The 27,199-nt window shown below is 52.9% G+C and overlaps 3 protein-coding genes across 10 annotated transcripts in view; 2 read left to right on the top strand and 1 right to left on the bottom strand.

Moving 5' to 3' along the window:
* The first annotated feature begins 7 nt into the window (after positions 1–7).
* Positions 8–6,309, top strand: DDX25 (DEAD-box helicase 25). Of its 5 annotated transcripts, none has more exons than XR_008842116.1 (11): positions 19–270; positions 734–869; positions 957–1,049; positions 1,154–1,256; positions 1,878–1,992; positions 2,335–2,512; positions 3,126–3,363; positions 3,584–3,746; positions 4,542–4,730; positions 4,980–5,468; positions 5,881–6,309. XR_008842116.1 is itself a non-coding variant. In XM_056509481.1 (10 exons), exons 1-10 carry the CDS (start codon positions 15–17, stop codon positions 5,108–5,110), a joined length of 1,602 nt encoding a protein of 533 aa, XP_056365456.1. In that variant the 5' UTR covers positions 8–14; the 3' UTR covers positions 5,111–6,309. The 5 variants fall into 5 exon arrangements, 3 of the variants coding, with proteins under 3 accessions (XP_056365456.1, XP_056365454.1, XP_056365455.1); XR_008842117.1 differs by having other exon boundaries at positions 4,980–5,530; XM_056509481.1 differs by having other exon boundaries at positions 8–270; positions 4,980–6,309.
* A 79-nt stretch (positions 6,310–6,388) lies between these two features.
* VSIG10L2 (V-set and immunoglobulin domain containing 10 like 2) lies at positions 6,389–12,294 on the top strand. Its single transcript, XM_056509488.1, has 12 exons — positions 6,389–7,296; positions 7,371–7,724; positions 8,463–8,747; positions 9,242–9,517; positions 9,667–9,945; positions 10,231–10,491; positions 10,580–10,873; positions 10,964–11,266; positions 11,458–11,580; positions 11,663–11,687; positions 11,759–11,979; positions 12,055–12,294. Exons 1-12 carry the CDS (start codon positions 7,224–7,226, stop codon positions 12,129–12,131), a joined length of 2,571 nt encoding a protein of 856 aa, XP_056365463.1. The 5' UTR covers positions 6,389–7,223; the 3' UTR covers positions 12,132–12,294.
* A 1,585-nt stretch (positions 12,295–13,879) lies between these two features.
* CDON (cell adhesion associated, oncogene regulated) overlaps positions 13,880–27,199 on the bottom strand; it is a 56,332-nt gene continuing 43,012 nt past the window's right edge. For all 4 annotated transcript variants that reach the window (XM_056509727.1, XM_056509726.1, XM_056509729.1 and 1 more), the window contains 6 exons: positions 25,799–25,921; positions 24,156–24,383; positions 22,831–23,105; positions 20,423–20,502; positions 15,827–16,080; positions 13,880–14,934 (listed from right to left, as the gene is read on the bottom strand). In XM_056509727.1, coding sequence (XP_056365702.1) covers positions 14,768–14,934; positions 15,827–16,080; positions 20,423–20,502; positions 22,831–23,105; positions 24,156–24,383; positions 25,799–25,921 — 1,127 coding nt within the window. In that variant the 3' untranslated portion in view covers positions 13,880–14,767. The remainder of the gene's footprint in view (positions 14,935–15,826; positions 16,081–20,422; positions 20,503–22,830; positions 23,106–24,155; positions 24,384–25,798; positions 25,922–27,199) is intronic.

The following is a 27,199-nucleotide window of genomic DNA, read 5'->3' as shown; positions in this document are numbered from 1 at the left end:
GCCGCCGCTGCCGGATGTTCCCGCCCCATCCGGCGCTGCGGGCCGGCTCCATGGCGAGGGATGAGCGCGGGCTGGCCGGGCTGGGCCGGGCGGGCGGTGACCGCGGCCCCGGCTCGGGCGGCGCCGGGCTGGGCCCCGCGGTGCGCCCGGCTCCGCGCTGGGCCGCGCTGCGCTGCCCCGAGCCGCTCGGCCGGGTCAAGGCCCGCGGGCTCGGCCTGCTCCGCGCCGGGCCCGGCCCCGCCGCCGACAGCGAGGAGGAGCAGGAGAGAGGTGGGTCCCGAGGGGGTCTCGGTGTCAGCCCCGCCGAGGGAGGCCCGGCCCTCAGTGTTCAGTCGCCACCGAAGGGCCCGGTGCAGTGTGTTTTCACACTCAAGGATGGTGATAGCCTGCAGTAATCAGTGTTTCTAATGAACCTACAGAACTATAAGAAATCCTCCGGAGAGAGGATTCTCAGTACAAACGTTTTGTTGTAAACTAAAACACAAGAAGTCCCACCTCAGCGTGTGGAAGAACTTCTTGACACGGAGAGTGGCAGAGTGCTGGGACAGGCTGCCCAGGGAGGTCCTGGATTTTCTCTGTTTAGAGACATTCCAGACCTACAGGAACACGTTCCTGCTCCAACTGACCCTGCTTTGGCAGGGGATTTGGACTGGATGATTTTCAGAGATCCCTTCCAACCCCAATGATTCTGTGACTCCATGTCTTTTATTGACGGAGTTGCTGCCTTTCCCAGTGCCGCTGGCAGAGCTGTCACTCATGAACAAGTTGATCCACACATCCCTGGTGGAATCCCAGCAGCACGTGGAGATCCTGCAGCGGGACCCCAACTCCCCACTCTTTTCTGTCAAGACCTTCGAGGAGCTGCCCCTGTGAGTTGCCACAGCCCTCGGCCCCACCACGCTTCAGAATGCCAGCCTCCTTCTCATGGGCATCCATGGGATGCTTTGTTTCCACAGGAAGAAGGAGCTCTTGCAGGGGGTTTACATGATGGGCTTCAACAGACCATCCAAAATCCAGGAGCAGGCCCTGCCGCTCATGCTGGCTTACCCGTGAGTAGGAACTCAGCCCTGGCTCCTTGTGGCATCCCAGCACTGAGGTGGCAAGCAGGAGCACCCTGATCCCTGCATTCCTGTAAGCTGCTTTTGCCTTGCAGGCCCCAAAACCTGATTGCCCAGAGCCAGTCAGGGACAGGGAAAACAGCAGCTTTTGTCTTGGCCATGTTGAGCAGAGCCAGTGCCAGCGAGAAATATCCACAGGTAACGCAGGACAGGGGGAGCTGCTGCAGGAGGGGGTGGCCCAAGCACCCAGGACACTGCCAGGGGCAGAGCTCTGGGCTTTGTCCCTGTTCCTGTGTGACTTTACCCACTGGAGTGGGATGATAAACCACCAGGGCCCGTCACGGTGGCAGGTAGGACCAAAAGCACGGTGTCCACCTCAGGGAGGTGCTTTGACTTGCCAGAGTGGATCAATCCAGGCTTCAGTTATCCTGGAATTTAGATTTTGAGGAGCAGCTGCAGACACTGCTGGTCTCTGGTGGTCAGATATTCCCAGTCCCCTCTGTGGGTGCAGAACCAGCTTTGCCAGCTGTTTCCAGCCATGTAAGATCTCCTCTTGTATGTATGGACAGTGTGACTGAACTAGGGCACAGGAGCAAGCTACACCACGCTTCTGAGGAATTTCCTTCTCAAAAAAACAGCAGCAGCAGCTTCTTTCTGCCCCTTAGGCTGGAGCTGGGAGCACAGCCCAGCTCCTGAGCCTCCAGCTGTGCTGCACTGCCCCGTCCCCTGTGCCTCAGTGCTGTGGGATGCTCCTGAGCTCCTCTTGCTGTCCCTGCCCGTGTGCCCCACCTGACAGCTCCTTGCTCTGCTCTCCTGCAGTGCCTCTGCCTGGCTCCCACCTACGAGCTGGCTCTGCAGATCGGGCAGGTGGTGCGGACCATTGGGAAGTTCTGCACTGACATCAAGGTGAACTATGCTGTCCGGGGAAACCGAGGTGAGTGCAGCCAGCACAGCTACCAGCACTGCTCCAGAAATGGGAAGGGAGCACAGGCATCCCCTCTTAGAGCCTGGACCTACCAGGGACTGCTCAGACATCCATGAAGGGCAATAAAGTAGTGTCAGTCCCCCTCTCCTGCTGAAGAGTTTTTTCCACATCACTGGCTGCTTGCAGACTCCCTTTTCCCATATGGGGTGGTTCCCATGCCCCAAGGCTGTAGGGCAGTGTCATGATGACCCCTTGAAGGCACCATTGAGTAGCCAGGGTCTGAGCAAGCCAAGGGAAAGCACAGAGAGCTCCATGCCTGGAGGCAGCCAAATGCCTTTTGCCCCCTTGCAGTTCTGAAGGGCGCAGCGCTGGAGGAGCAGATCATCATCGGAACACCGGGCACCACTCTGGACTGGTGCTTCAAACAGCGCATCCTGGACCTGGCAAAGATCTCCCTGTTCGTGCTGGATGAGGCTGACATCATGATCGACATGCAGGGCCTCTCCTGTCAGAGCATCCGCATCCACAGGTGAGGGTTGCTGCATGCTGGGGTCCTGACTCCCTGCTCTCCCTTCTCTTTAGCTTTAAAGGAATCTGTCACTCTAACAGTGTCCTCATAGTGCCAAAGAGTCTTGTGCACAGGTCTGTCTGTGAAACTGCGTGCATTGGACACACAGGAAGACACTTCACCTCGTTTAACTTTCCTTTGAGCTGTTACAGGCCTTGGATTGACTCACAGAATCATAGAATGCTCTCAGTTGGAAGGGAACCTTAAGGCCCATCTTGTTCCCTCCCTGTCCCATGGGCAGGGACACCTTCCATTAGACCAGGTTGCTCAGAGCTCCATCCAGCTTGGCCTTGGACACTTCCAGGGATGGGGCAGCCACAGCTGCTCTGGGCACAGCACCCTCTTGGCACAGGGAAGAACTTCCTTCTAATATCTAAACCTGTTTTCTTTCAGTGTTAAGCCATTCCCTCTTTTTCCTGTCACTTCTTAAGAGTCCCTGTCCAACTTACTTGTCAGCCCTCTTGGCTTCCCTTTCCATTGAAGGCAACACAAAATCAGTTTAAATTAGGGTTTCTGTCCTTCTCCTGGGCAGCAGCTGCTCTCTGTGGCTGACAGAGCTTTTTCCCTGCCCCAGGGCTCTTCCCAAGAGCTGCCAAGTGCTGCTGTTCTCAGCCACTTACAAGGAACCCGTGCGGGCCTTTGCTGAGCGGATCATCCCTGACCCCATTGTGATCAAGCTGCGTGAGGAGGAGCTGACCCTCAGCAACATCAGGCAGTACTTCATGGTGTGCCAGGGCTTGGACGAGCAGTACAGGGCCCTCTGCAACCTCTATGGCAGCTTCATCATCGGTCAGGTCATGATCTTCTGCCAGGTAAGGCCCCTGCCTGGGAGAGCCCTGCACTGCCCCTCTCCTGTTGGGAATAGCAGGAATGGGCCATTTTACAGTGTGGACAAAGTGGGCTCCTCCCAAGACCCCCAAAACAAAGGAGCAGACCCCAGGGGAGTGTTGAAAACCACCATGAGCTCCCTCAAAAGGAGCAGGGGACTCTGGAGAGGGAGGTGTTGGCCTCAGCCTGTCCCTGTGTGTGCAGACCCGCAGGCTGGCAGTGTGGCTGGCAGGGAAGATGAGCCAGGACGGGCACCAGGTGGCCATCCTGACAGCAGAGCTGACGGTGGTGCAGCGGGCCAGCGTCATCCAGCGCTTCCGCGAGGGCAAGGAGAAGGTCCTGATTGCCACCAACGTCTGTGCCAGAGGTATCCCGGGAAACCCAGTGCCTGGAATGCATTGATCCTGTGGGACAGGCTATCCTGTGAGGTTCTTGCACCTCCAGTGCTCTTAAGGCACCTAACTCCAGAGCTCTTGGCTGCTACTCTGAGCTCTTGGCTCCTGCTTCGTCTGGTTATCTTAAATAAGCAAAGCAGCTGATAGTTAAAAAGGTTATTTATTACAAAGCACATCTTATTACAAAGCACATCAGTCTCAAAAAGCAAAGGCAAAAAGCAATGGCAAAGCAATGGCAAAAGCAGTGGCAATAAGTGAATGGCTAAAAGCCACAATGGCTAAAAGCAACAACTCTCCCCAGTACATACTCTTATATAGGGTTTTTCCAACAAGCTAAGATGCAAACTCAGATCACCACTCGTTAACCTATTAGAATTCTAGTTTCTTAGCACACCAGGTTACATATAGAACTATGCATACATTGTTCTAAGAAACGTCAGCAATATTCTTACTATAGCTGTATTATGACTAAGTCCTGTCTACAGCTGTGGGCCTGGAGCCTCTTGCTGAAGATATCAGTATGTTTCAACCTTCACTAGAACTCACTCTGTTGGCATTTGAAACCTTTCACTTACTAAAAGCATTAGAACTCACCCTAAAACTTATTAACTTACTAACTTAAATATCTGCTTTATGTGTGAGTGGCATAATATACTTCAATCCATCCAAAGGCTTTAATTCAATCCCTGCACTCTGATTTCTCTCTGAAGAACTCAGAGAGACCCCTGACTCACTGACTCTGAGAGGATCCTCTCCCTCTCTTGCAGGCATCGACGTGCAGCAGGTCACCACGGTGGTGAACTTTGGCCTGCCGGTGGATGTGGACGGCGGGCCGGATTTTGAGACCTACCTGCACCGCATCGGGCGGGCAGGGCGCTTCGGGCACCGCGGCATCGCCTTCAGCGTGGTGCAGAGGGACACCGTGCCGCTCGTGCACAGGATCGAGGAGTATTTCCGTGAGCATCCACACTGACCCACTGCTCTGGGAGGCGGGGCTGGGGCTCTGATCCCCTCTAGCGCATTTCCATAGTCCTTGTCAGGCTGCTCCTCTCCCCAGGGTTCATCTCACTGGGAACAGGTGACAGATACAGCTTCTAGGGTGATTTTTGCTCCCCAAGAAACAGCCCTGGAGGTTGTGTGCAGCTTGCAACGGACGTTACTGGTACCCAGGATGCCTCAGCACCTTTTTTTTTTCCCTCCTTCAGGCATTTTTTCTGCCTTTCCTTGCACACCTTTGTCCCAGGGGAGCTGGTGCCCCAGCTCAGCCCTGGCTGTGGGAGAGGAGATGGCAGCTGTGGAAATCTTTCCTGAGTGGAAATTGATTGTCACTTGTTAACCTGAAGAGGATTTTCATGGGATTTGCCAGATGCCAGGGCTGCACTGATGGCTTTTTGAATCCGAGTGCCTGTTTTCCCTGTCATTTTTAGAGGAAAGAGGGTTTTATAACCCCTTCTGATGGGCAGGAAATGGTGTCCCTTCCTCATCTCTGGCCTCAGAGCCACTCAGCCCTATTGGTTCCTTTAAATGTCCACCTGTCATTGGGACCTGGAGTGAGCCTGAGGCAGACACCAGGCGGAGAAGACACGAGCCACACATTCTGGCTAAGATTGTTGCCGTGGAGTAGAAGCAGTGAGCAGCTGGAACAACTGTCTTGTGGATGAGCCCAAGCACAGCCCTGGCCAGAAGGATCCAGTGTGAGGATGAACTCCCAGCGGTCTGACTTGTGCTTTTCACGTTGTGATGTTGCAGTTGGAGGGTACAAACCTTCCCTGTCCTGCATGGCTGTGGAGGTGGGAACAGGGAGTTGGGGCACACCAGAGGCTGAGCTCTGTGCTCTGAGCTCTCTGTGGGGCTGCTGCTTGTGCTTGCTGCCGTGCCTTGGCTGCTGCCCTGATCCAGTTCCCCTCCTGCTTTATCCCAGCTGATTTCCCCACTGACCCAGTTCCCCCTGCACTTCCTCCCAGCTGATTTCCCTGCAGAGGGAAATGCTGCAGTGAACAGTCCAGGAGCTTCCCAGCTGGCATGGGGCACTCAGATGGGGCAGGCAGCACTCAGGGGAACGAGCTCTGTGCTCATGTCCCAACAATTTCTCTTTCCTTCCCACAGAGACCACAATCAAGCAGCTGGATCCGTACGACATGGATGAGCTGGAGAAGCTTGCAGCTGAGTGAGGAGCAGGGATTCATTCTCCCAAATCCAAGTTCTGGTTTTGAACAGGAGGAAGAGTTACAAGGGAAAACTTCCCGGTTCTCTTGTATCCTGAAGCTGTTGAGTTTTTGTTGTGTTGCCTGAGGAGAGGCTGGAGCGAACCTTGTCTCGCTAGATGGCAGCAGGAATCCACTGCTGCCATCCCAGATCCCGGGGCAAAACCCAAGTGTTCAGGGTCCTGGCAGTGCAGGAGACAGGTTGGAGCCCCGGGGGTCTGAACTCCAAATATTTGGGGTCCCCGCAGTGTGAGGACAGAAGTTGGACTCCAAGGATGGGGCCGTGTTTGTGCCTTTGTTAATCTTTAAAAAATACAATTGTTTGTAATCACCAGGATGGCTCCTTCTTTACCAGAATTCTCTGAAAGGTATCAGAGAAATGTTTTATTAGGTCAGTGTTGGCAATGATGTCATTGGTCTTGCTGGCTGCTGCCCCCTGCTCTCCTCATCCAGATTTCTACCCAAACCCAACCTGAGCGGGCACAAAATGTGATGAGAGCCCAGCCAGAGGCACGTAGCAGTGAGAGCAAGACCTGGTGGTAGCAAAAGAGGGCCTGGCCCTGGCTGTGCTGCTCCTTGCCACCAGCTTTAACCCTTTGGGGCATTTCAAGCACCAAAACCTCTGTGTGGGGAGTCTCACCTTTGTTATCAACAGGGCGATTTTGGTAACAATCAATGAATTCTAATTAAAGGATCAGTGAGGGAGATGGGAGGTGGCAGGTAGTTTTCCAGACTTTGCTGAGTGTTCCCTGATCCCCCTTCCCATGTACACCCCAAATCCCCCCTGGTTTGCTCCAGCCCCCTGGCATTGCATTACTGCACAGCCGCCCCTATGAATGTTTGATGGTCTGGGGCGTGGCAGACACTGGGAGATGAAATATCAAACCTTGCTCCTTGCCTGGCTTCCCCAGCTCCAAACCCCCCAGCTCTGATCACAGGGGAGTGGCAATGTATTTTCCCCTCTTTCAGTAAAAAAAAAATTCTGTGTGGAGAAGGGAACACTCAGGAATTAAATTCCCACGTGGGGAGAACGCAAGGATGCTGCCATTCACAAAGCAAGCACGTCTCCTCAGGCCTGAGATTGCAGGGCCCAGGCGGAGGTGGCGTCGGGTTCCCCCTGTGCTGTCAGCTTGATAAATAATTAACAGTTAATCAGGGCTGGGCTTAATTACCTGGGGGTAACCGGAGAGCAGGTCGGCGGAGAGCGCAGCCCTGCTTCGTCGTGCGGGCGCTGGACATGGCGCCATGGAGCGCGGCCGGGCACCGCCGCCTTGGAGGGGGCCCTGGATCCTGTGCCTGCTGCCGGCGCTGGCGGGGGGTGAGCACTGCTCTGAGCCCCCGTTCCCCGGGCGGGGGGCGAGCGAGGCCTGACGGAGGCGCTGCCCCGGGCAGGGCAGCCGCTGGCGGCGGGCGAGGCGGCCTACGAGGAGTGGCGGGCGACGGGCGTGCGAGGCCGGGCCGTGGAGCTGAGCTGCGGGCCCGTGGCCGCGGCCCCGCCCGCCGTGGTCTTCTGGAGCTTCACGCCGCAGGGAGAGGGGCTGCCGCGGGCCGTGGCCGTGGGCTCGGGCAGGGAGGTGGCCGTGGCCCCCAGCACGGGGCTGCTGGGCCGGGTGACGCTGCGCAACGGGACGCTGGAGCTGCGGGAGCTGCGCGTGGCCGCCCAGGGCCGCTTCCTCTGCCAGGGGCTCTTCCCGGAGCGGGGCCGGCTCCGCGTGGGCTACGCCACCGTCCTCCTGCGAGTCCTGGGTAAGTCCCTGGCTGTGGCCAGCCTGGGGGGCCCTGCTGGCCAGCAGCAGCCAGCATCACACTGCCCTAGATTGCGGTCAAGCCCAGCCCCTTGCCCAGTAGCCAACAGAGCCATCCACTGGCCAACAAAACATCCCCTTGGCCACCAAAGGGGCTCAGTAAAACATCACAAGCCAGCATAGTGCCCCACTAGCCAATGTAGAGTCCCACTAGCCAACATGGTGGTTCACTAGCAACTCTAGTACCCCATTCACCAACAAAGCACCTGACTAGATAGCAGAGTACCCTACTTGCCAACATAGTCTGCCACTAGCCAGCAAAGCATCCTGCTAGCCAACATAACACACTGCTAGCCAAGATTGCTCGACACAAGCCAACATAGCACTCATCAGCCAACCCAGGCCCCACTAGCCAGCACAGGTCACCATTAGCCAGCAAACCTCCCTTGACTCCAACTAGTGTAGCCCCCTACCAGCCAACATAGCAGCCCACGAAGCCACTCTCATTTCCTTGCCCTGGCTACCCAAGCATCCCAGCATCCCAAACTGGTCCCAGTAGCCACCCCAGTTAGCACCCATGCCCACAGCCAGGGTGCCCCTCACTAACCTGCAGATGTCCTCACTAGCCATTCTACTGCTGCTGTGGCCCTTCACTGCCCGAACAATCTGGGCAGGGGAGATGGGAGGGCCCTGGGGCGTTCTGCTGTCTGTGGGGGCCACTCACACTCGGTGCCCCCAGTGCCCGTCTCCAAGCCCTTCGTGCGGCCGACGGCGGCGGCGGCAGCGGAGGGGGCGGCGGTGGCCCTGACGTGCACTGTGCGGGAGGGGACGGAGCCGCTGAGCTTCTCCTGGCAGCACCAGGAGCCCCGGGGGGGTCCCTCGGTGACCCCTGCGGGGCCGGGGGGCTCCAGGGCAGAGCTGCAGCTGACGCCTGCCAACCGCAGCCACACGGGCTGGTACATCTGCACCGTGCGCAACGAGGTCAACAACCACACCAGCGACCCCGTCTACCTGGACATCGTCTGTGAGTGCCCTGGCTGCCACCCACCTCAGCCACCAGCTGGGGGGGCATCTACGGGGCTGGTGACATCCATAGCATGTCTGTGGCCACCACAATCTCCATGGCTTGGCCATCACCGCTGAGCACCCTGCCACCATGGTATGTCCATAGCTATCATGGAACATCCATGGACATCATGTATCCTGCCACCGTGATGTCTCCGTGGCCACCACTATGCCTCTATGGCCACCACGGTATGGCTTGTTGTTGCTGTGATGTATTCATGGCCATCATACACCCCACCAGCATGGCCTCTCTAGCCACCATGGCCACCGGGTGAGCTGCCACCACGATGCATCGGTGGCCACTGTGCGTCATGGTGGGCTCTCAGCCCCCGTGGTGCACCCTTTCTAAGGGGGCTTTGCTGCCCTGCTTCCCACCAGTGGGAGGAAGCCCCAGGGAGGGCTGTGTCCCCTCTGTGGGGATGTCCCTGTCTAAAGGGCCCCGTGTCCCCGCAGATGGCCCTGATGAGCCGGCCATCCGTGTGGAGCCCTTCTCCCCCGAGCAGGGGGGCTTCTCAGCGGGCGAGCGGGAGGATGTGGTGCTGAGCTGCCTGGCTCCCTCCAACCCCCCCAGCCGCTACGTCTGGCTGCACAACGGCTCCCAGGTGCACATCGGCCAGACCTACGTCATCACTGCCATCGCCCGCGCCCAGGCGGGCACATACACCTGCCTGGCCGAGAACAGCCACCTGCAGACCCGCACCCAGGCCACCATCGTCCTCACTGTCTACTGTAAGTACCCCCGCGGGGGGGCCGGTGAGTCCCCACGGGGTGAGACGGATCAGCGCAGCTCCCTGGTGAGGATGTGGGTGGGAGCGGCACTTTGGGGTGGGGCTGGGGGGGAGCTCACAGTCTCCCCCAGTGCCGATGGTCTGCTGCAGATCCACCAGCCGGGAGCCCCAGCTGCTCTGCCCTGGCCTCCGAGGATCAGCGGGATGTGGCCCTGCGGTGCCGCTGGCTGGGGGGCTTCCCCCTGGCCCGGCTGCGCTGGGTGGGCCCCCAGGAGGAGGAGAAGGAGGAGGAAGAGGGGTTGATGGGGACCAGTTTTTCCATGGCCACCAGGATCCAGTCAGGGGCAGCCACCAGGAACGGCAGCTCCTTCTCCTGCCTGGCCTCCCACCCTGCGCTGCCACTGGGGGCTGCCTGTGGGACCACCCTGTGTGAGTAGCAATGGGCCCATCTGCCCCCCAGCTCCCTTTCTGACCCCCCGGTGTCACAGCAGAGCGGCAATGACCCCGGGCCGTGCCCAAACCATGGCACGGGCACTCCAAGGTGCTGCTGCTTTTCCTGGGACCTTCACACCTCCAGCTTGCTCCAAAGCGGGCACGCTGAGGCACAGCCGGGATTGCCAAACCCCCCTCGCCCTGGGGATGGGGTGTCACCTTTTTGGGGTTGCTTTGGCACAGCGTGGCAGTCCCCCGCTCTGACGCCGCTCCATCCCACAGGGGTCCCGTCCGGCGGCCCCAGCTGCGCGGCGGCGGCCACCAAGGGTGACGAGTACGTGATGCTGCAGTGCCGGTGGGAGGGGGGCACGCCGCTCGTCACCCTGCGCTGGCGGGACAGTGCGGGCCGCACCTTGGGCGACCCCGCAGCCTCCAGCGCCGTGCTGGTGCTGAGCACCGACGGCAGCCTGGGGGGCCGCGAGTTCGTCTGCGTGGCCGCGCACCCGCTGCGGGCCGCTGCCGCCGAGTGCCGCCTGCGCCTGGGTAAGCGGGACCCGTCCCCAGGGAGCCCACCGTGCCACGACGGGCTGGCACCTCCCTGCCCATACTGTCCCCCCTTGTCGCCGAGCAGAGGTCCCCGAGCTGGAGGCGGAGAGCGAGGTGGCGGTGCTGGAGGGCGGCGAGGCGCAGCTGGCGTGCCGGCAGCGCGGCAGCAGCGCCAGTCTCGGTGCCACGGTGGCTTGGTACGACCCAAAGGAGCGGGAGGTGACTCCGGGGCTGGCCAAGTACCGGCTGGAGCAGGGAGAAGCGTGGGTCAACCTCACCGTCCGGGATGCCGAGTGGCCGGGGGACAGTGGGATCTACCGCTGCACCGCCACCAATGCCGTGGGCACTGCCAGCCTCCCCGTCCGCCTCCGCGTGGACCGTGAGTCCTGGGACGGGCAAGGGTGGGCTGGGGGCAGCGAGGGCGGGCTGGGGGCATCCAGCCCCTCCTGCCGGGTGCATCTCGCCGCAGGGTACCCAGCCCCGCCCAACGTCACCATCAGTAAGCTGCGGTACACGCGGGCGCGCACCGAGGTGCGGCTGGAGTGGCGGACGCAGGGCGCCGGCAACCTCACCGGCTTCGTGGTGCAGCGGCGCCAAACCAAGAAACCCCTCCGGGAGACCCCCAGCCCCTGGGAAACAGCCGCCGGCGACATCGAGCCGCACTCCCGCGACCGGCGCCTGGGGGGGCTGGACCCCGCGGTGCTCTATGCTTTCCGCGTCCTGGCCGTCAACCACCGCACGGCCGGGCACCCCTCCGAGGTGCAGACGCCAGGTGAAGTGGGCAGGGGCTGCTGCTCCGTGGGGGCACAGCAAGGGTTGAGTGCAGAAGGGCAGCGTTTCCATCCTGGCGGAGCTGAGGAGCCGAGTGTGAGCAGCCGTCAGCAGGTTTCAGGCACAGGCTCGCACCTTCCCTGGGCTCTGCCCGTTCCTGCTGCCTGCCATGTTCGCTCTGCTCTCTTCCAGCCGAGCCTCCCTTCGAGGCCTACCCGGCGGTGACGGGGGCGGCGGTGGCAGGGATGCTGGTGGCCACCGCAGCATCACTCCTGGCCGTGCACTGCATCGCCCGCCACCGGGAGACCCTCCCACGTGAGTGCCAGGGCCGCGGGGGCTCATCGGGGGCCACACCCGACCCCTGGCACCCACACCTCACACCCACCCCTCTCCTCAGGGCTGCACGACCTGCTCTTCCGCACGTGAGTGCCCAAACCCCAGTGTCCCGCTGCTCCCGTGCCCGGGCACCAGCCACACCCAGCGTGTCCCCCAGGGCTGGTCCCGCCGCCCAGGAGCCCGTGGGCACAGCGGAGGATGCTGAAGCGGCCGCAGGGGAGGAGGAGGCAGGGCCAGCACAGGGAGACCCGTCTGTCCCCAGCACGGCAGCAGGAGCCGGAGCAGCACCGGCACAGGGAGACCCGTCTGTCCCCAGCACGGCAGCAGGAGCCGGAGCAGCACCGGCACAGGGAGACCCGTCTGTCCCCAGCACGGCAGGTACTGGGGCGAGCCCAGGGCTGAGCCACCTGCCCTGCTGAGCCAGCACCCACCTGGGCTCCCCCCACCTTGCAGACCCACTCTCAGCAGCACCAGGCACCACCGAGGACCCACCAGACAACGTCACCATCGCCGTGACAGCCACACCGTGACCTCTCCGGCTTTTGCTCTGTATTTCCCTTTCCTCCTCTCGTGCACACCACGGGACGGCAGCACCCACCTGTGCCGTGTCGGGCTGGAGGCAGCTGGCTCCAAATGCACCCAGAGAAAGCCCCTCCAGCTCAGCCTCAGGCTGCAGTTACTGCTGGAGCTAAAATAAATATTTAGGCTACAATAAATAGTTTCTCACCGATGGCAGAAAAAAAGCCCAAGGGCTGACACACCGCTCTTAGCCCCAGGGCTGGCATCGACTGGGGATGCTGCTTTGGGACTGTGCTGAGGTTTCTGTGGTGCAAAAACAGCCACAAAGCTTTTTGTGGAAAGGGGCCTCATCTTCACCCCAAACTCCCCAGTTTCAGGCCAAACCGCAGGAGGTTGAAAACAGTGATTGGAGATGGTTTTTCCCTGCATTGGTGAAGCACAAAGGGAAGCAGGGTCCAAGGAAAGTGTCAGGCAGTTCCCAGCTTTCCTGAGTCCTCATCTTCTGGTGTGTGTGGAAATAAGGGGACCTTGGGCCATTTTTTCCTGTACTTGGTTAATAATAACCCATTGGGAAGTAACAAGCACAAGAACCAACCTGCATCAGTGCCCACAGAGTATCAATCCCCACACCAGCCATAAAGCAGCATCAATCCCTTTGTCAAACCAACCCCAGAAATCCCCTACACAAACCCCCTGCAAAACCATCACTTCCAAACATGTAACATTCCAAAGGGATATTACAGCTTCTCTGAAAAACAGAGTGTCTTTATCTGACACACCCACAATACAGGAGAGATTTAAGCAAGGTTGTTTAAAACCATGGTTAAATTTCAGTGTTTGGGGAAAACAAAGCAGCCAGAGTTAAATCCCAACCACTCGCCTGCCAGTCTCTGTTGGAAAGGGGAAAGCCTTGCAGCAGGTCCTACAAAAGAAAAATCCAGGCTGTGAGGATGAGATAAACAAAAAGAGAGGAGGGAGATCTGTGGTGGCTCTGGTGTACATGGCAGTGAAAGCCCATGGGTGTGAAGTCCATAGTGTGTAGAGAACTTTGGAATAAGCTCTAGCTGGGAGGATGCACAAGCCTAAAAAAAAGGCAAAAAAAACAATATAACCACAAATAATGCAATAGAAGAGAAGGCTTTGGGGAGAGCTAGTTGTGGCCTTCAAGTACCTGAAGGGGGCTTATAAAAAGGAGAGAGAGGGATTTCTTACACAAGCAGATAGTAACAGGACAAGGGGGAATGGTTTCACACAGCCAGAGGGCAGGTTTAGATGGGATATTGGGAAAAAATTCTTCCCTGTGAGGGTGGTGAGGCCCTGGCACAGGGTACCCAGAAAAGCTGTGGCTGCCCCAGTCTTGGAAGTGCCCAAGGCCGAGTTGGATGGGGCTTGGAGCAGCCTGGGATAGTGGAAGGTGTCCCTACCCATGGCAGGGGTGGAATTGGATGAGCTTTAAGGTCTCTCTCAAATCAAACTGTTCTGGGATTCTGTGAAACATAAAAACCCATCCCAACACTCGGAGCAGCCCACAGAGGTGGATCTCAGGGCTTCCTGCTCACACAGACATCACTCACCAGACCCTGTTGCTGGCAAAGCTGCAGCAGTATTCCTGAGCTCCCCAGGCCTCTGGAGCAGCTGCAGCCAGGCTGGCCCAGCTCCCTCCCTTCCCAGACTGGCAGGGACACGCTGCTCTGGGCTGTACATGTCACCTTGGGGTGACCATCACTGTAAATTGTGCTTCATTTCACTGTGACTCGTGTAGGGGGAGGGAGTGCTTTGCAAGCACTGGTTTGGTTTATTTACTGAGATTAAATTTGGAAAGGAAAAATTGAAACACCCATCCAAGCCCTGCAGTTAAGGCTGCAGCACTTCCATCGTGCTGTGTCCAGGATGGGTGGGTTCCTCACAGCCATGCCCAGGGCTGGTGGGAGCTCCTTCACCATGACTGGTTTCATTTCAGAGCTATCCACACTGTCAGCAATCCCTCAAACCAAGGGCTGAAATGAATTTTGTCTTCTGCAAGTGGGAAAATGAGACAGGCTGGATTTCCACCTGTCCTTCTGCAGAAGGGTTATTGAGCACCTAAAGACACAGTCACTGACTCAAGTTCTGCTTCAAGCTGCACAGGACAGACTCAACGGAGGCTCATTTTTCTTATAAAGCTTCTTATTTCTTCATTGGGATCTTCCCAAAGCAACCAAAAGAGGCCAGGAGGTGTTCATGGAAAGAAGAGTTCAAGTACCATGTCACTGAGCTGCCAGGGAGGTGCAGCTGTTGGTCATTTCAGACCTGCTTAAATCCCTCTCTGGGGCTCCCCAGAAGTGCTGGTAAATTGCCACGGAAACACACTCCACATTTCCCATCCTCATTCTTTATATTATTACAATTCTTTTTTATACACATAACCAGGCTAGTTTTGTGGTGTGTGGGGGGAAGAAAAAAAAAAAAACAAACCAACAAAAAAAGGGATTTCAAGGCATAAATAATATAAAAAGGCAACCATTTTGAAACCAAGATACATTCATATGACACTACTACAAAAAATAAATAGTGACTCTCTCTGTTATAATTAACATCCCCCCGTGACTCCCTTTCAGCGACGCTGCGGTGCAGTTCCTGGCCTTAAGTGGGGACAATGGTCACTGCCTCAGGTTTCCCGCAGCTGGAGCTGACAAAGGTCCCCAGAACCATTTAGGGTGACTCTGGATGAACTCCATCCTGGTTTTTCCTTACAGTCCTTGGAAACAGGCTGAAGAATGAGGGGACTCCAACTCAAAATGTGGTTCGATGTTTCCGAGTGCACGCAGCTGCCGCCTGCAAAGCAAGAGCAGGGTGGGTGGTTGTGGGGGGTTTTCAGGAAATTGTCTGTCAGCTCAGCAGGCTCACATGCCCCAAAAAGTCTTTAATTCCAGTGAGTGGTGCTCTTTGGGCTCAGGCTGTTTCCCACCATACCAGGCACAAGCACAGGGCATAGGCTCTATCCCAGCATAGCACCCATATGGAACAGCTCATGCTGAGGTCAGCCCAGCACTGCAATAATAAAACCTGTTCTGAGGTGCCTACTCCTGAAAACAGCTATGAAATAATGCTGAACCTTTAGGATTTGTTTGCACGTGGCCACAATTCACATAACTGCTGCATTCACCCCAAATCAGCAACAGCTCCAGGCATTTGGTGGAAATGGCTCAGTGAGGAATTTGAAGCACCAAAGCCACATTGCTGATCTGGCACACCTTGCCAGAGATGTGTCCACCTGAACCTCCTTACCCCTGCTGCCACGGGAGGTGCAGAGGGAACTGCCTGATTTCAGCACACAAGGTGCAATGATTCCAGGCTGGGATGAGGAACAGGTTTTTTCTCTACCAACAGAGAGCAGGTCCCTTTCCTGTGCCACCTGCTGCCTCCAGGATGGCTCTGGAATGCCTGTGTGCCCTGTGTCGGGGCCAATGGGTGTGCATCCATCAGTCACAGCCTCCTTATGTGTCAATGAGCCCTTTTTAGAGGCATCAATCACAAGGGCATGACAGGACCAGGCACTGGAGCTGCTCTGCTCCCACCTTCCACGATGGGAAAGGCGGGACGCCTCACCTTCCTCCAAGCCTGCTCTTACAAGGGTTTAATTACTGCCTTCTCTGCAATAAATTAAGCTCCCTACAGATGTCCTACAGAGTATTCCCACTTCCCAGGCAGGTGCAGGATGCCTCACCGTCCATGCAGTCCCCAGAGAGCTGGCTGATGCCCTCCCTGCAGCAGGGGTGCTGCGCCGGGCGCTGCTCCGCGCTCTCCCTGTCCTGCTGCAGCCGCGCGCTGCACTCGGGGCTGGCCGAGGCCAGGCACATGGCCACCATCACCTGGGGGCTCAGGGGCTTCATCTCCACACCATCCTGCTGGAAAGGGGCTCCCAGGGGCACCACGGGCAGCGTGCTGCTGCCAAAAGTGCCGTTGGTTTTGGTGAAACACCTGCGGGAGGCACAGAGGCCAAAGTTACTCAGAGTGACTTCTTTCCCCTCCTCCTCCCCCCCTCAACGTTTAAGTGTTTTATCACATCAACAATCAGAGCATTTGTCAAATCAGTTTTTAATATACTTGTGGAACAATTCTGACATTAAGAAAAGGATTGAGTGTCTTTTTTTTTCTCCCAGCAGACAGCTGAAAACATTCAAAACACGCTCAGTTCCTTCCCCCATCGATTGAGACCCAATGACCTGACTTGTGAGTCCATTTCTCCATCAAAGCAACTCCATAAAACATGTTTTCACTGCCAAGATAAAGAGCTCAAATTTGAAACCCAAGCAGCACACTTAAGTACCTTGAAAAATAAATACTAAGTGTTATTGGAGTGAATGCAAATTAGAAAAATAGATGCAATATAAGAAATTTAACCCCTCCCCCCTTCTGCTGTGTAAATCAGATTGTGGCCCTGTAATACCTGTGTAAAGCTGTGGAACTGAAGTTAAAGTGCTGAATCAATTGTTACAGCTGAGGTATTTAAGCTTTAAACAAAAAGGAGCAGGACTTTGACACACATACCACTGTGGAATGAGGGAAAGAACCTCAGTGTTTGCAGCACCACGAACAATGTGGCCTCAGGGAACATTTATAGAAACAATTCCTACCTAAGAAAGCCATAACTAACCCAAAAGTAAAAAGTTCACTTGCACAGCTACCACAAACTTTGAGAAACTACACACCAAAATGCTCCATGTTAAGTGGTGCAGGACAGAGATAGATCCACAGATAAACACATGGAAATAAGGATGGGGAGTGTTCACACCCTCCAGTGACACCCCAAAATGCTCCTGCAAAAGCTGAACAGGCTTCAGGCTTCAGTTGCAGATACAACTCTGAGCAGCCTTCTTCTCCTCCTACCAGATGTAAACCCATCCCTCACCTGCTTTGCTCACAGCCCAGTGCACTTGGAAATATAAAAACTGATCCCTGGGTCCTGCCTGCTCAGCTGCTGCCTCAGCAAGTAGCACCATGTGCTGCTCCAAATTGATTCTGGCCCAAAACTGAGCAGAGCAGATGAAAAATTGCTGGAAAAGGAGGAGAGATGGACTGGGACACCAGCAGTGCCAGGGCAGCAGCCAGAAGAGCTGACCTCGACAGCAGCCCAGCACTGAGCTCAGAAGGGTTTAAAACCAGGACATGTTAAGCTTGGCAGCCTCAGTTAAGTCCTGCCCAAGTCCCAGAAACCACTTTTATGCCATTAAAAAAGTCATGGCAATAAGGAAAATCATGACACTGGAGGGACCTGTCCTAGAGCCCTGCCTAGAGCCTCAGTTCATTCCTGAAACCTGATCAAAACCTGGGATCAATATTGCCAGAGCTAAAAGAGCAACAAAACACCCAACAACACTAATAAACTTGTCAGAGGAGGAACTGTAGTGAGCTTCCCCTCCAGCAGTTGCTTCACCTGCAAAGCCAGAACAGGACAAATGGGTTTCCTCTGGAACCTGCTCCCCTCCCAAAAGCTGTGAGGATGGAGCAGCACCAGGCTTCAACCTTCAATCTCCTATTTTGTCCTTTTGCTCCTCTAACTGCCTCCAAAATCATTATTCCAAGTACCAAAATACCACAGAAGCCACTGGAGAATCCACATGAAACACATCTGGTTCTCAAACAAATCCATTTATTAGTTTGCCTTTCTCTCCGCAGAGGTTTTGACTGCACTCACTTATTATTTCAGAAAAAAGGCTCAGAGAAACCCATCTAAATGTTTGGGTTTGCACATTTCTGGGGGTTTCTTCTTAAAGATACAGAGGTCAGAGCAGTTCTCTATATTATTGTAAGAGCTTGAAGGATGTTTCAACACAGCAGTTCAGCCTTCTAAGCTTCAAAAACCACATTTTGATGGAAACTAGCCATGGGGATATCCAGAGAAGAGTGTGGAGGAAGAGTGATGTAAAATCCCTGCTGTGGAAAGCACATCTTCTATCAATTCTTAATACTGAAACCCTACTAAACTATAATCTAAAAAAAATAATAATCTAAATGAAAAAGCTGGAAAAACAAACTGATATTCTTACATTTGAATTGTGCATTTCAGATTTCTGATCAAAATACAGTGATTTTGCAAAGGAGAGAGATCTGCAGAAGTGTAAATTCCTCTGCAAACATCAGGTATCTTGAGAGCTTTAGCACAAAGGCACAAGAGAAGAAAAAAGATCAATTCTCAATCCTGTCAACCACAGGCTTTGTCCACAATAGCAAAGCAGGTCTCCAGTTTTCAGCAGCTTCTCCCTCTGGCAAGGCTCCACCAGCAGTTATGAGGGATAAAGTGCTAATTTAAACAGAAGACCCAGGGATTTCAGCACTGCAATAATAAAACCTGCTCTGAGATGGCTATTGCTGAAAACAGCTATGAAATAATGCTGAACCTTTAGGATTCATTTGCACGTGGCCACAATTCACAGAACTGCTGCATTCACCCCAAATCAGCAACAGCTCCAGGCATTTGGTGGAAATGGCTCAGTGAGGAATTGAAGCCACATTGCTGATCTGGCACACCTTCCAGAAGTGTGCCCACCTGAACCTCCCTTCTCCTGCTGCCATGGGGGGGATGCAGAGAGAACTGCCTGATTTCAGCACATGATTCCAGGCTGGGATGAGGAACAGGTTTTTTCTCTACAAACAGAGACAGGGCCAGGGGGACAATGAGGTTGAACAAAATGGGGAAAATACTCCTGTCTCAAATTCCCACTTGCCAAAACCTTCTGAGCTGACTGCACTAACCCAACAGGCCTTCCTCCTCCTCCTCCTCCTCCTCCTCAGCCTGCCATACCCCAGCTCCCTGGTGTAATGCTGAGGCACGTTCTGGCCCTCTCCATTCCCCTCTCCCATGTCCTCTTTCCATTCCCCCAGCGCCAGGACAGGAACAGAGCAGTCCCTGCTCTGCCAAACCGAGGTTAATGATCCCCTCAGGGGCAAGGCAGCTGTAAGGGACAACTTGTTTCTCTGTCAAGCAGTCAAATATAGAATGGGGCTGTGAAAACTCAAAGGTCAGGCCCTGCTGATGACCCGTCTGGGAGGAGCAGTGCAGTTGCAGAGGACAGAACTCTTTCCCTCGCTTTCTTAGGGGAAAAAAAAAAGAGCAAATAAAAAACTACATGTGTTTAAAACTGGAAGCAAGCTCTTAATTAGAGTGTAACACATATGGCATGTTCCAAATTATGGGGAGTCTCAGACATCCTGGTGAGAGCTGCTGCACAGCCTGCTCAAAATCACAGCAGTGCTGTGTGAGGGAACAAATTGGGCTTTCCTGAGACCTGCCAGGGACACTGAGCCAGGCAAGGCGTGCCCAGCTCCACCTGCAAGCAGCAGCTTGTCTGCATTACACTGTCATGCACATATTTATGGAAGGAAGAAGGATTCAAAGCTCATTATAAGTGGTATTTTAAAAAGTAAAACGATGAAAATTAAGTGAACTTGTTTTCTGCCTTCAACAGCAGCTTTATTGTTCAACAGGGGTTAGACTCAATGATGCTTGTGGGCCCAACTCAGAATATCAATGATTCTATGATTAAATTCAACTCAGCTTAGCCAGATGCACACCTAAAGGCAGCTGAAGATTTTAACAATACTGAAAAATCAAAGTATGATTGAAAAAAAGCCCAGAACACACCAGTCAGAGCAGCCCAGCTTGTCTAACTTTCAATCCTATTTCTAATCATTAAAATAACCAGGGATCTAGTCAGAAGCCTAGAAGGATAATAATTCCAAAAATGAAAACTTAACAATTTTTATTAGGTTTCTGCCTGTCAGCTACAATGCAGAAGATTGATTTTTCCCTTATTCTACACAAGAATCCTTTTTCCCATTTAAAAAATGCATCCCACTCTGACAATGGCTGGTCAATCAACTCCTGAAGGCCTCAGAACCTGAAATCCCACATTTTACAAAGAATAGCATTGTGAAGGCAAAGGGGTGAGTTGGTTAGTGCTCTTAAGGGAATGTCAGGAAGTGTAAAATATAGAAGACAAATTAAATCCAATTTGACAAGCTCCATGTGGAATGATTTTGTTATCTCAAAACTGAAGAAAACACAGGAAATACAGATAAAAAAAAACCAAAACAAAACAGTGCCCAACCTGGAGAGATCCTAGAGAGCATCAGAGGAGCATGTTGAGCTAAGTGAGCTCTGGGGCTTTAACAACTTGTTTTATTTTTGTTTTGTTTTTTTATTCTGTCCTGTGGACAATCCTCAACTGCTCTCCAGGTCATCCATGGAGATCCTTGTGTCAGCCCCAGCTCCACCCCAGCACACAGAGGGAGGGCTGTTCTCCAGCAGGGCATTTCTCACCTGTTATTGTTCCGACAATTCCGGCAGCTGATGCACTCCGAGGGGTCAGCCTGAGGCACTGCCGTGTACAGCCCACCACCCTGCAGCAGGAAGGATTAATCATAAATAATTAGAAATCAAATCACTATTGGGACAGCCAAGAGCTCTTTGACTCAGTTTCCCCACTCTGATCTCGTTATCGATGCCCTGCTCCGGGCTGTGCGTGGCATGGCAACACTGAGTGATTGTCCAAAGGCCAGGGGAGGGCTTTGCCAGTGTGTGTGTCAGGGAAAAGTAAATAACTGCAGCTCAGACAAGTATGTGGTCATTTCCCTGGTCTGTTTTCAGCTTAATATGCTGAGGTTTAATTTAATAAACACACTGTAAATATATTTATTTTTAACGCTGATGACAGACACGAAAGTGAATTGCTGTTCATTAGCATGCAAGGCTTGTTTAGGGAGACAGAGGATTAAATTTGGAGGGCTGATGTCACATCCAAACCCATCCCACTTTCCTGTAATTACTCCGATTAGATCAGTTTACTTCACTACACTGATTTTTGAACCATTCTGTATTTGTACAGATGGGGTAATTCCTCAGCCAGCAATGACTCCGGGTGAGAGGGATTTTGTGTTGTTGGTTTTGGCTAACGGGGCCATTACAAGCCAGTTGAAATGCCCAGATTAACACATACCTCATTGTTAGGGACCAGGCAGACAGTGATGGGGGAGCCACTCACACGGGCTGCAGAGCCAGGCTCCCGCACCGGGCTCCAGGAGGGAGCCAGGCTGGGAAGGCTCACCTGGATTTTGGCAGCTCAAGTGGTAGGGAACTTCTAGCAATCCCTACCTTTGCAAAAACAGAGCTTATCCTGAAGTTTTTGAGGGATAGGGAGCACTGAGGAAATGCCTAATTAGTCTTGATTGCCATTCTGGCCAGTTTCTCCCTTCCCCATTTAACCCAATCACTGAAACAATAAAGAGCAACCCAACGAGGATCAGAACATCCTGTTCCTCTGGTAGCCTCGCCCTCCTGCCAGTCCAGCCCTTCTCCACGGGCACAGATCGTGTGACATCGTGTGACTCAAACTTTCTACAACAGGGAGTGGGAAAGGAAAACTCAACCCTGTCACCTGCTCCCAGCAAGACAGCAGCGTTGGGTGGACACCTCACGGCACAGAGGAGCTCCAGGCACCAAGCAAGACCTGTGTCATCACACATATATTTCTTTCTTTCCCCCCAAAAAAATAAAAATGGGAGGGACAAAACATAATGCAAACTCCCAGTCTTTCTCCTAGGCAAGCCTTTTTGAGCAGTGCAAATGTTAAATCCCTGAGGGATTGGAGATTTTTTTACAGTTTCACCCACTGGGAGGTTGGACAGGTCAAAAAACTCCAGTTTGGGCCTTGGTTGCTCTTGAAAACAACCAGAAGTGGGAACTTCTTGCTACATGGGTAGGCCAAGGACAGAATAGGGTGAAGAACTGACTGGTCTGGGCTCAGACTGGAGGGAACTGAAGTGGCAACTACTGTGCAAGTGCTAATTTGTTGTTCAGTAAAATGAAGTGCTTGTGCTCAATTACCAACACAAACAATAGACCCGTTTTTTTTCTCCAGAAACAGCATGGGTTATTCAGACTTTTGAACTTTTTCTTTCAGTTTTCCTGGGCAATGTTCACAGTTTTGAGTAAGTTTAGTAAGTTTGAATGCAAGCCATCTGTTTCCATAGACAATAATGAAATCATTATTCTCTCTTGGAAACAGGACACGTTTCAGCAAATGAAGTATTTTTCCACAGCATACAAAGGCTGGATGGCAGACTGAAATTAGTTTTTAATTTTATTTTCAATTTCAAAACAAAAAATGAGCCTGTCTCAACAGTCACAAACAGGGGACTGAAAAAAAAAAAAAAAAGGCAGCGTTATTGCTGTGCTGCAGTTCAAGATGTATGGGGCACTTCATTCCATGGAACCTCCTGCGCCATTCGTGCTTTGCCATAATTAATAGCATTGCTCAGAGTTACAGATCTGAAACAGGTGGGGGAAAAACGGGTGATCCATAAAGCTGCAGAATAAGCAGCTATAATTAAATATATTTAACTTGGAGATTGAGAAATACCATATGTACAAGTAAAGTATCTCAGCCCAGCACTGAGGCATTCTCAGAGCTTACATGCTGTTAGGAGGAGGGTAGAGGCAGATTTCCCAGAGTCAGTGGAATTCTTGCTGTCATCTGATATTCTCAAATGAAAACCATGATGTTTGTATCACAAATATCAGCCCAGTTGCTTCCTCTGGGATAAGGAATTCAGTGGAACTGGCTGTTATCAATGGATAAGTATTCCCCCACCCAAATTAAGCCTGCTTCCACAGCCCCTGAATGAATCCCAAGGTCTGTGCTGAGCCTCCCACCCAGTGTAGGACCTTACGTTCACGAGGTGATGGGGATGTTCGTAGTCCACGCGTGTCCTGGACAGGGAGTTGGTGTGCCCTGGGTACAGTCCTGCTCCTCCTCCACTCATGATCCCATTGACCCCATTGCCAACTTTGTGGTGGACATGGGGACAGCCGTTGCTGAGGCCGTTGCTGAGGAAGTTTCCGTGGATGCTGCCGTTGACTCGGCTGGTCCCGGGTAAGGTCGTGTACTCAATCATCTGCCCATTGATATCTGCACCTTGGTACAGGTAGCCAGGAGGGTCGTATTCTGCAAAAGACACTACTGCTGAAAGCACTTCTGCTAAATGAGAGGCTAAACAAGCATGCCTAAAAAATAAATAAACTTATTTTTTTCTTTCTCCAGCTTTTGTGAACTAACTCTGATATCCAACTGCTTAGGATACAAATGTAGGTGCGGAAAACAGCCACATCCTGGACAGGAGACCAGAAATGTTGGTCTGGAAGGACTTGGCTGATGCCATTCACTGCAACAGCATCCTAAAAACAGGCCTTTTGCATCACCAACAGCCCCTCTGCTATATCTGCTGTAAGCAGCTTCCAGACCTTTCTGGGCTGCAGCTGAAGACACTATCTTATCTTGCAAGAAGTTTTGTTTCATTTCTCTCTATAGGAGAGTAAGAGCACTTAAAAATAACCACAGGCCCTGGCAAGAGCAAGGCTGATTTATGCACAAGGAGCAGAAAAGACCAGTGCAGATATTCTGGCTCCAGGTTGTTGGTGGGTGCAGAGCACCTTGCAAAGCTCCTGCTCCAGGCTCCTGCTCACTAATGAACAGGTTTTCCTTATTAACACCTCTCTAGAAGACTTGGCCATTGAATGCCATCTCATTGTGCTGGGACTAAGAGCTAACAAGGGACTTGTCCTAGAGCAGCAAGTTCTCTTTTTTCCCAGATGCAGTCAAGAAAGGGAGAGATCCAGGGTTTAACTCTCCACAATTTTAACAAGTGATTATGATTATACACGTTCTGCCTCTGCAATCATCAGAGACCTATGCAGGGGCCTAAAGTTAAACACAAACTGCAGAAACTTTACTCAGACCTTTCCCACACCACACTCTGGGTGAAACTGCAACACAATCCTCCAGGGACACACGAGGGACAGGGAGCATCAATGTGAAGGAACCAAGCAGACATTGCTGCTCTTCAAAACCCAAGGCTGCAGCTAAGGCACACCTGGAAGTAGAAGTCTCTACAGAAACACCAGTTGGCTCCTAAGAGGAAACTGCTTCCCATCCATCAAACACAGCATGGGCATTCCTAATTTGACCCTGGTGATATTTTCCTCAGCCCCCACTCACTCTGCATGGCGTTCTGCTGCCGGTTCTTCCAGAGGCACATGGCGATGAAGACGATGAGGATGAGCACCATGACGCCCAGGACGCAGCCCACGATCAGGTAGAGCATGTCGCTGCTGCGCACGGGGCCGCTGGCGGGCACGGCCCCGCTGCCCCCCGCCCTCTCGGGGGGGTTGGGGGGCGTGCTCAGGTCTCTCACTGGATATTCAGATGCTCCTGGTGTTCGTTTCACTGGATGAGTAGAGACAAGCACGTGTACATCCACTAAATGCATTTTCTAAATGTGTTTTTTTTTTTGTCGTGAAATAAAATAATTACTGCTGGGTCTGAGTCCCGTTGCCTCGCAAAGAAAGCTTCCAAGTCAATATTAAATCGTACAATGAGAATGCCAACTCCTGTTGGGTAATCAGTGTTTGCCTTGGAAAATGGTGATTATCCTGCCTGCTCACCCGCTCTTTGAGGTCACTGGAACTTTAACGAGCCCACGAGGTACCCGTGGCTGCAACTGCTCTAACTCTCAACTTGAAAGAGCACAAATCTTTCCACTTCTGAGGTCAGGAAAAACCACAAGACGCATTTCTCTCGCCCAGGCTCTGCCAGATGACCTACTCTTATCTGATGTGAACCCTGCTAACCCCCTTTCCAAACCACACAGTTGAAGATCAACCAAGAGATGAACAGAAAATCACTTAAAATGAGATGCTAGTTTAACCTAGGAATTACATTTGCATTCGTTTCCAGTACACCACGGTTCAGATTTATTTCATTTGACACTAAAAACCTAAAATAGGTGCCTGGCTTAGGAGTGAAGCTGGTCAGAGAGATACAAACACCTCCGTGCAGGTATGTTGGATAAGCTGGATCGCCCTTATAAGCCTGGGGGAGATAAATTTTAAGGAAAAGGCAGTGTGAATGACAGATTACATCTTGCCCATTTTAAAATTAGAGAAGAAAGTTCTATTCCTTGCAGGAAGGAGACCAACTGTGTGTGCAGCCTTGCAGCCCTGCAGCTCCTACTCCTTCCTTCAAAGGTTTCACTACTCACTTCACTGAATTTTGATGCTTCCTCTCCCAGAGGGCTTTTTTCTTCTTTTTTTTTTTTTTTTTGAACATTTTTTCATAGCACTGCATTTGAAGTTTACTGTCTGCATTTTCCCTTTACAGCCTTACTTGGTTTTAGAGATTAAAGGAGACAGGAATTCTTTGCAAAATAAATGTGACTGCCATATCTGACACTTCCCGAGAACAGTACAAACTTTGTGCCAGAGGCATGCAGGATTAGGGATGGAGGCAGCCAACACAGCCATCAATTGCTGTGGTCTGCACTTATACAACGTGTCACAGAGCCCTGAAGACATAAAACAGATGTTCAAATCAATTCTGTCATCTTCAGGCACACGGTTGTCTCCTAAGGAGAGGCAGCAGCGCTATCTCTGAGGGCAGGCAAAGCTGCAGAACTCTGCTGAGAGCCTCAGGATCACTTTCCATATGTTCAAAACAATCCCAGCTTTGGAAGACAAAACAATCCCCCGAAACATTCCAGAAAATTACGGTCATCATGGCAGCTGACTTTTGTGCTGCACAAAAATTCCCCCAGCGGATCTTTCCCGCCCCAAAGGCCGCTGGGCTCGGCCCCGCAGCCTCACCTTTGGTCTCGCAGATCATCACGTTGCTGTACTCGCTCTCCCCTCCCTCGTTGTAGCACTGCATCTTAATGTCATAAGAGGTTTCAGGCTGCAGGTGATTTATCAGGTGCCACTGCTTTGTACCTGTGGGGGGACAAAAAGTAAATTGACTGCAGTTCAAATACCCACAGGAGCCAGAATTATGGATGAGTTCATCACAGGGGCCTTTTCTACCAAATGTAGGGGCACTGCAGCTTCTCTTGTTAGCACAAAAATGTTCAGTAACACTTTATGGACTTAGCTGAAGCCATGGTCCATGAGTGGCATCCCTGCTCATGGCAGAGGGTTGGATGATCTTGAAGGTCCCTTTCAACCCAAATTATTCCATGACTCTCTAAGCCTTGCATTATCTTGTAAAATTGATTATAAGAAAGACCTTTGGATGAATTAAGGTGAGGGTTTTTTCAGTATTTTATTTTAAAGAAAGTCATTCTCTACAAAAACCAGAACTCACTAAACTCAAAACCCAGACATACAAATGCCCACATGTGCATTCAACAGCAGCCTTGTGCACCCTAAACATGGAACTGCCAAAGGATGGGTTTAGGGTGGATTATGCTGACTATTTACAGTGCACTGGGCAAATAACAAGAACTACTGGCACAGAGAGCTTGGGACAAGGAAGAACTCTTGGGACAAGGAAGAACTTGGCTTTGAGCAGACCTTCTCCAAGTGTGAGGCACCACTGCAGCCATCAGTGTAGCACAGGAAGGACCCATCTGGGCTGCTCAATTTGGCCAAAACCCCAAATAATTGAACATGCATTTTATGAACCATCCTGGGAACACGGTGAGGCTGTCCTGGTGCCACTGCCCCTGCAGAGCCTGAGCCCCAGCCCCAGCAAAGCAATCTTCTCTAATAGGATGGTTTTGTCATCTCTGGCCCCTGGCCAGTATTTCATTTAGACACCCTCCTGAAGTACTGAGCACTTCAGGATAAATCACTCCCAGTTTTTACTTTCACGGGCTTGTGACAAATTTTACTAAACAGCGACCCTTTTTTTTTTTTTTTTTTTTTTTTTTTTTTTTTTTTTAAGGGAGTTTAATTAACTGTTTGAGTGCTCTTAATCCCTCTTGGAAAATACCACCTTGAACTGTTTCCACTGTTTCTAAGGAACTGTCTACCACCTACTGATTTAAGCATTAATAAAAAGGCTCGGGAGTGCTCGGCGGGCAGGGGCTGTCACCGTGACGCTGCTCAAACTCCTCCGGGACCCCAGCCCAGCTCCAGCAGGGCGGGGGTACCGGGGTACCAGGAGGGTCCCCCGGACCAGGGGATGCCCAGCGCCGTCCGTGCCCAGCTCTCGCCTGCTGCACGTCCCGGGGAGGGCGGACCAGCCCTGCTTGAAGCTGGGACCGCCTT

Source organism: Oenanthe melanoleuca, chromosome 24, assembly GCF_029582105.1.
Source record: "Oenanthe melanoleuca isolate GR-GAL-2019-014 chromosome 24, OMel1.0, whole genome shotgun sequence".
Classification (NCBI taxonomy): domain Eukaryota; kingdom Metazoa; phylum Chordata; class Aves; order Passeriformes; family Muscicapidae; genus Oenanthe; species Oenanthe melanoleuca.
This window is presented reverse-complemented; position numbering and strand designations above follow the sequence as displayed.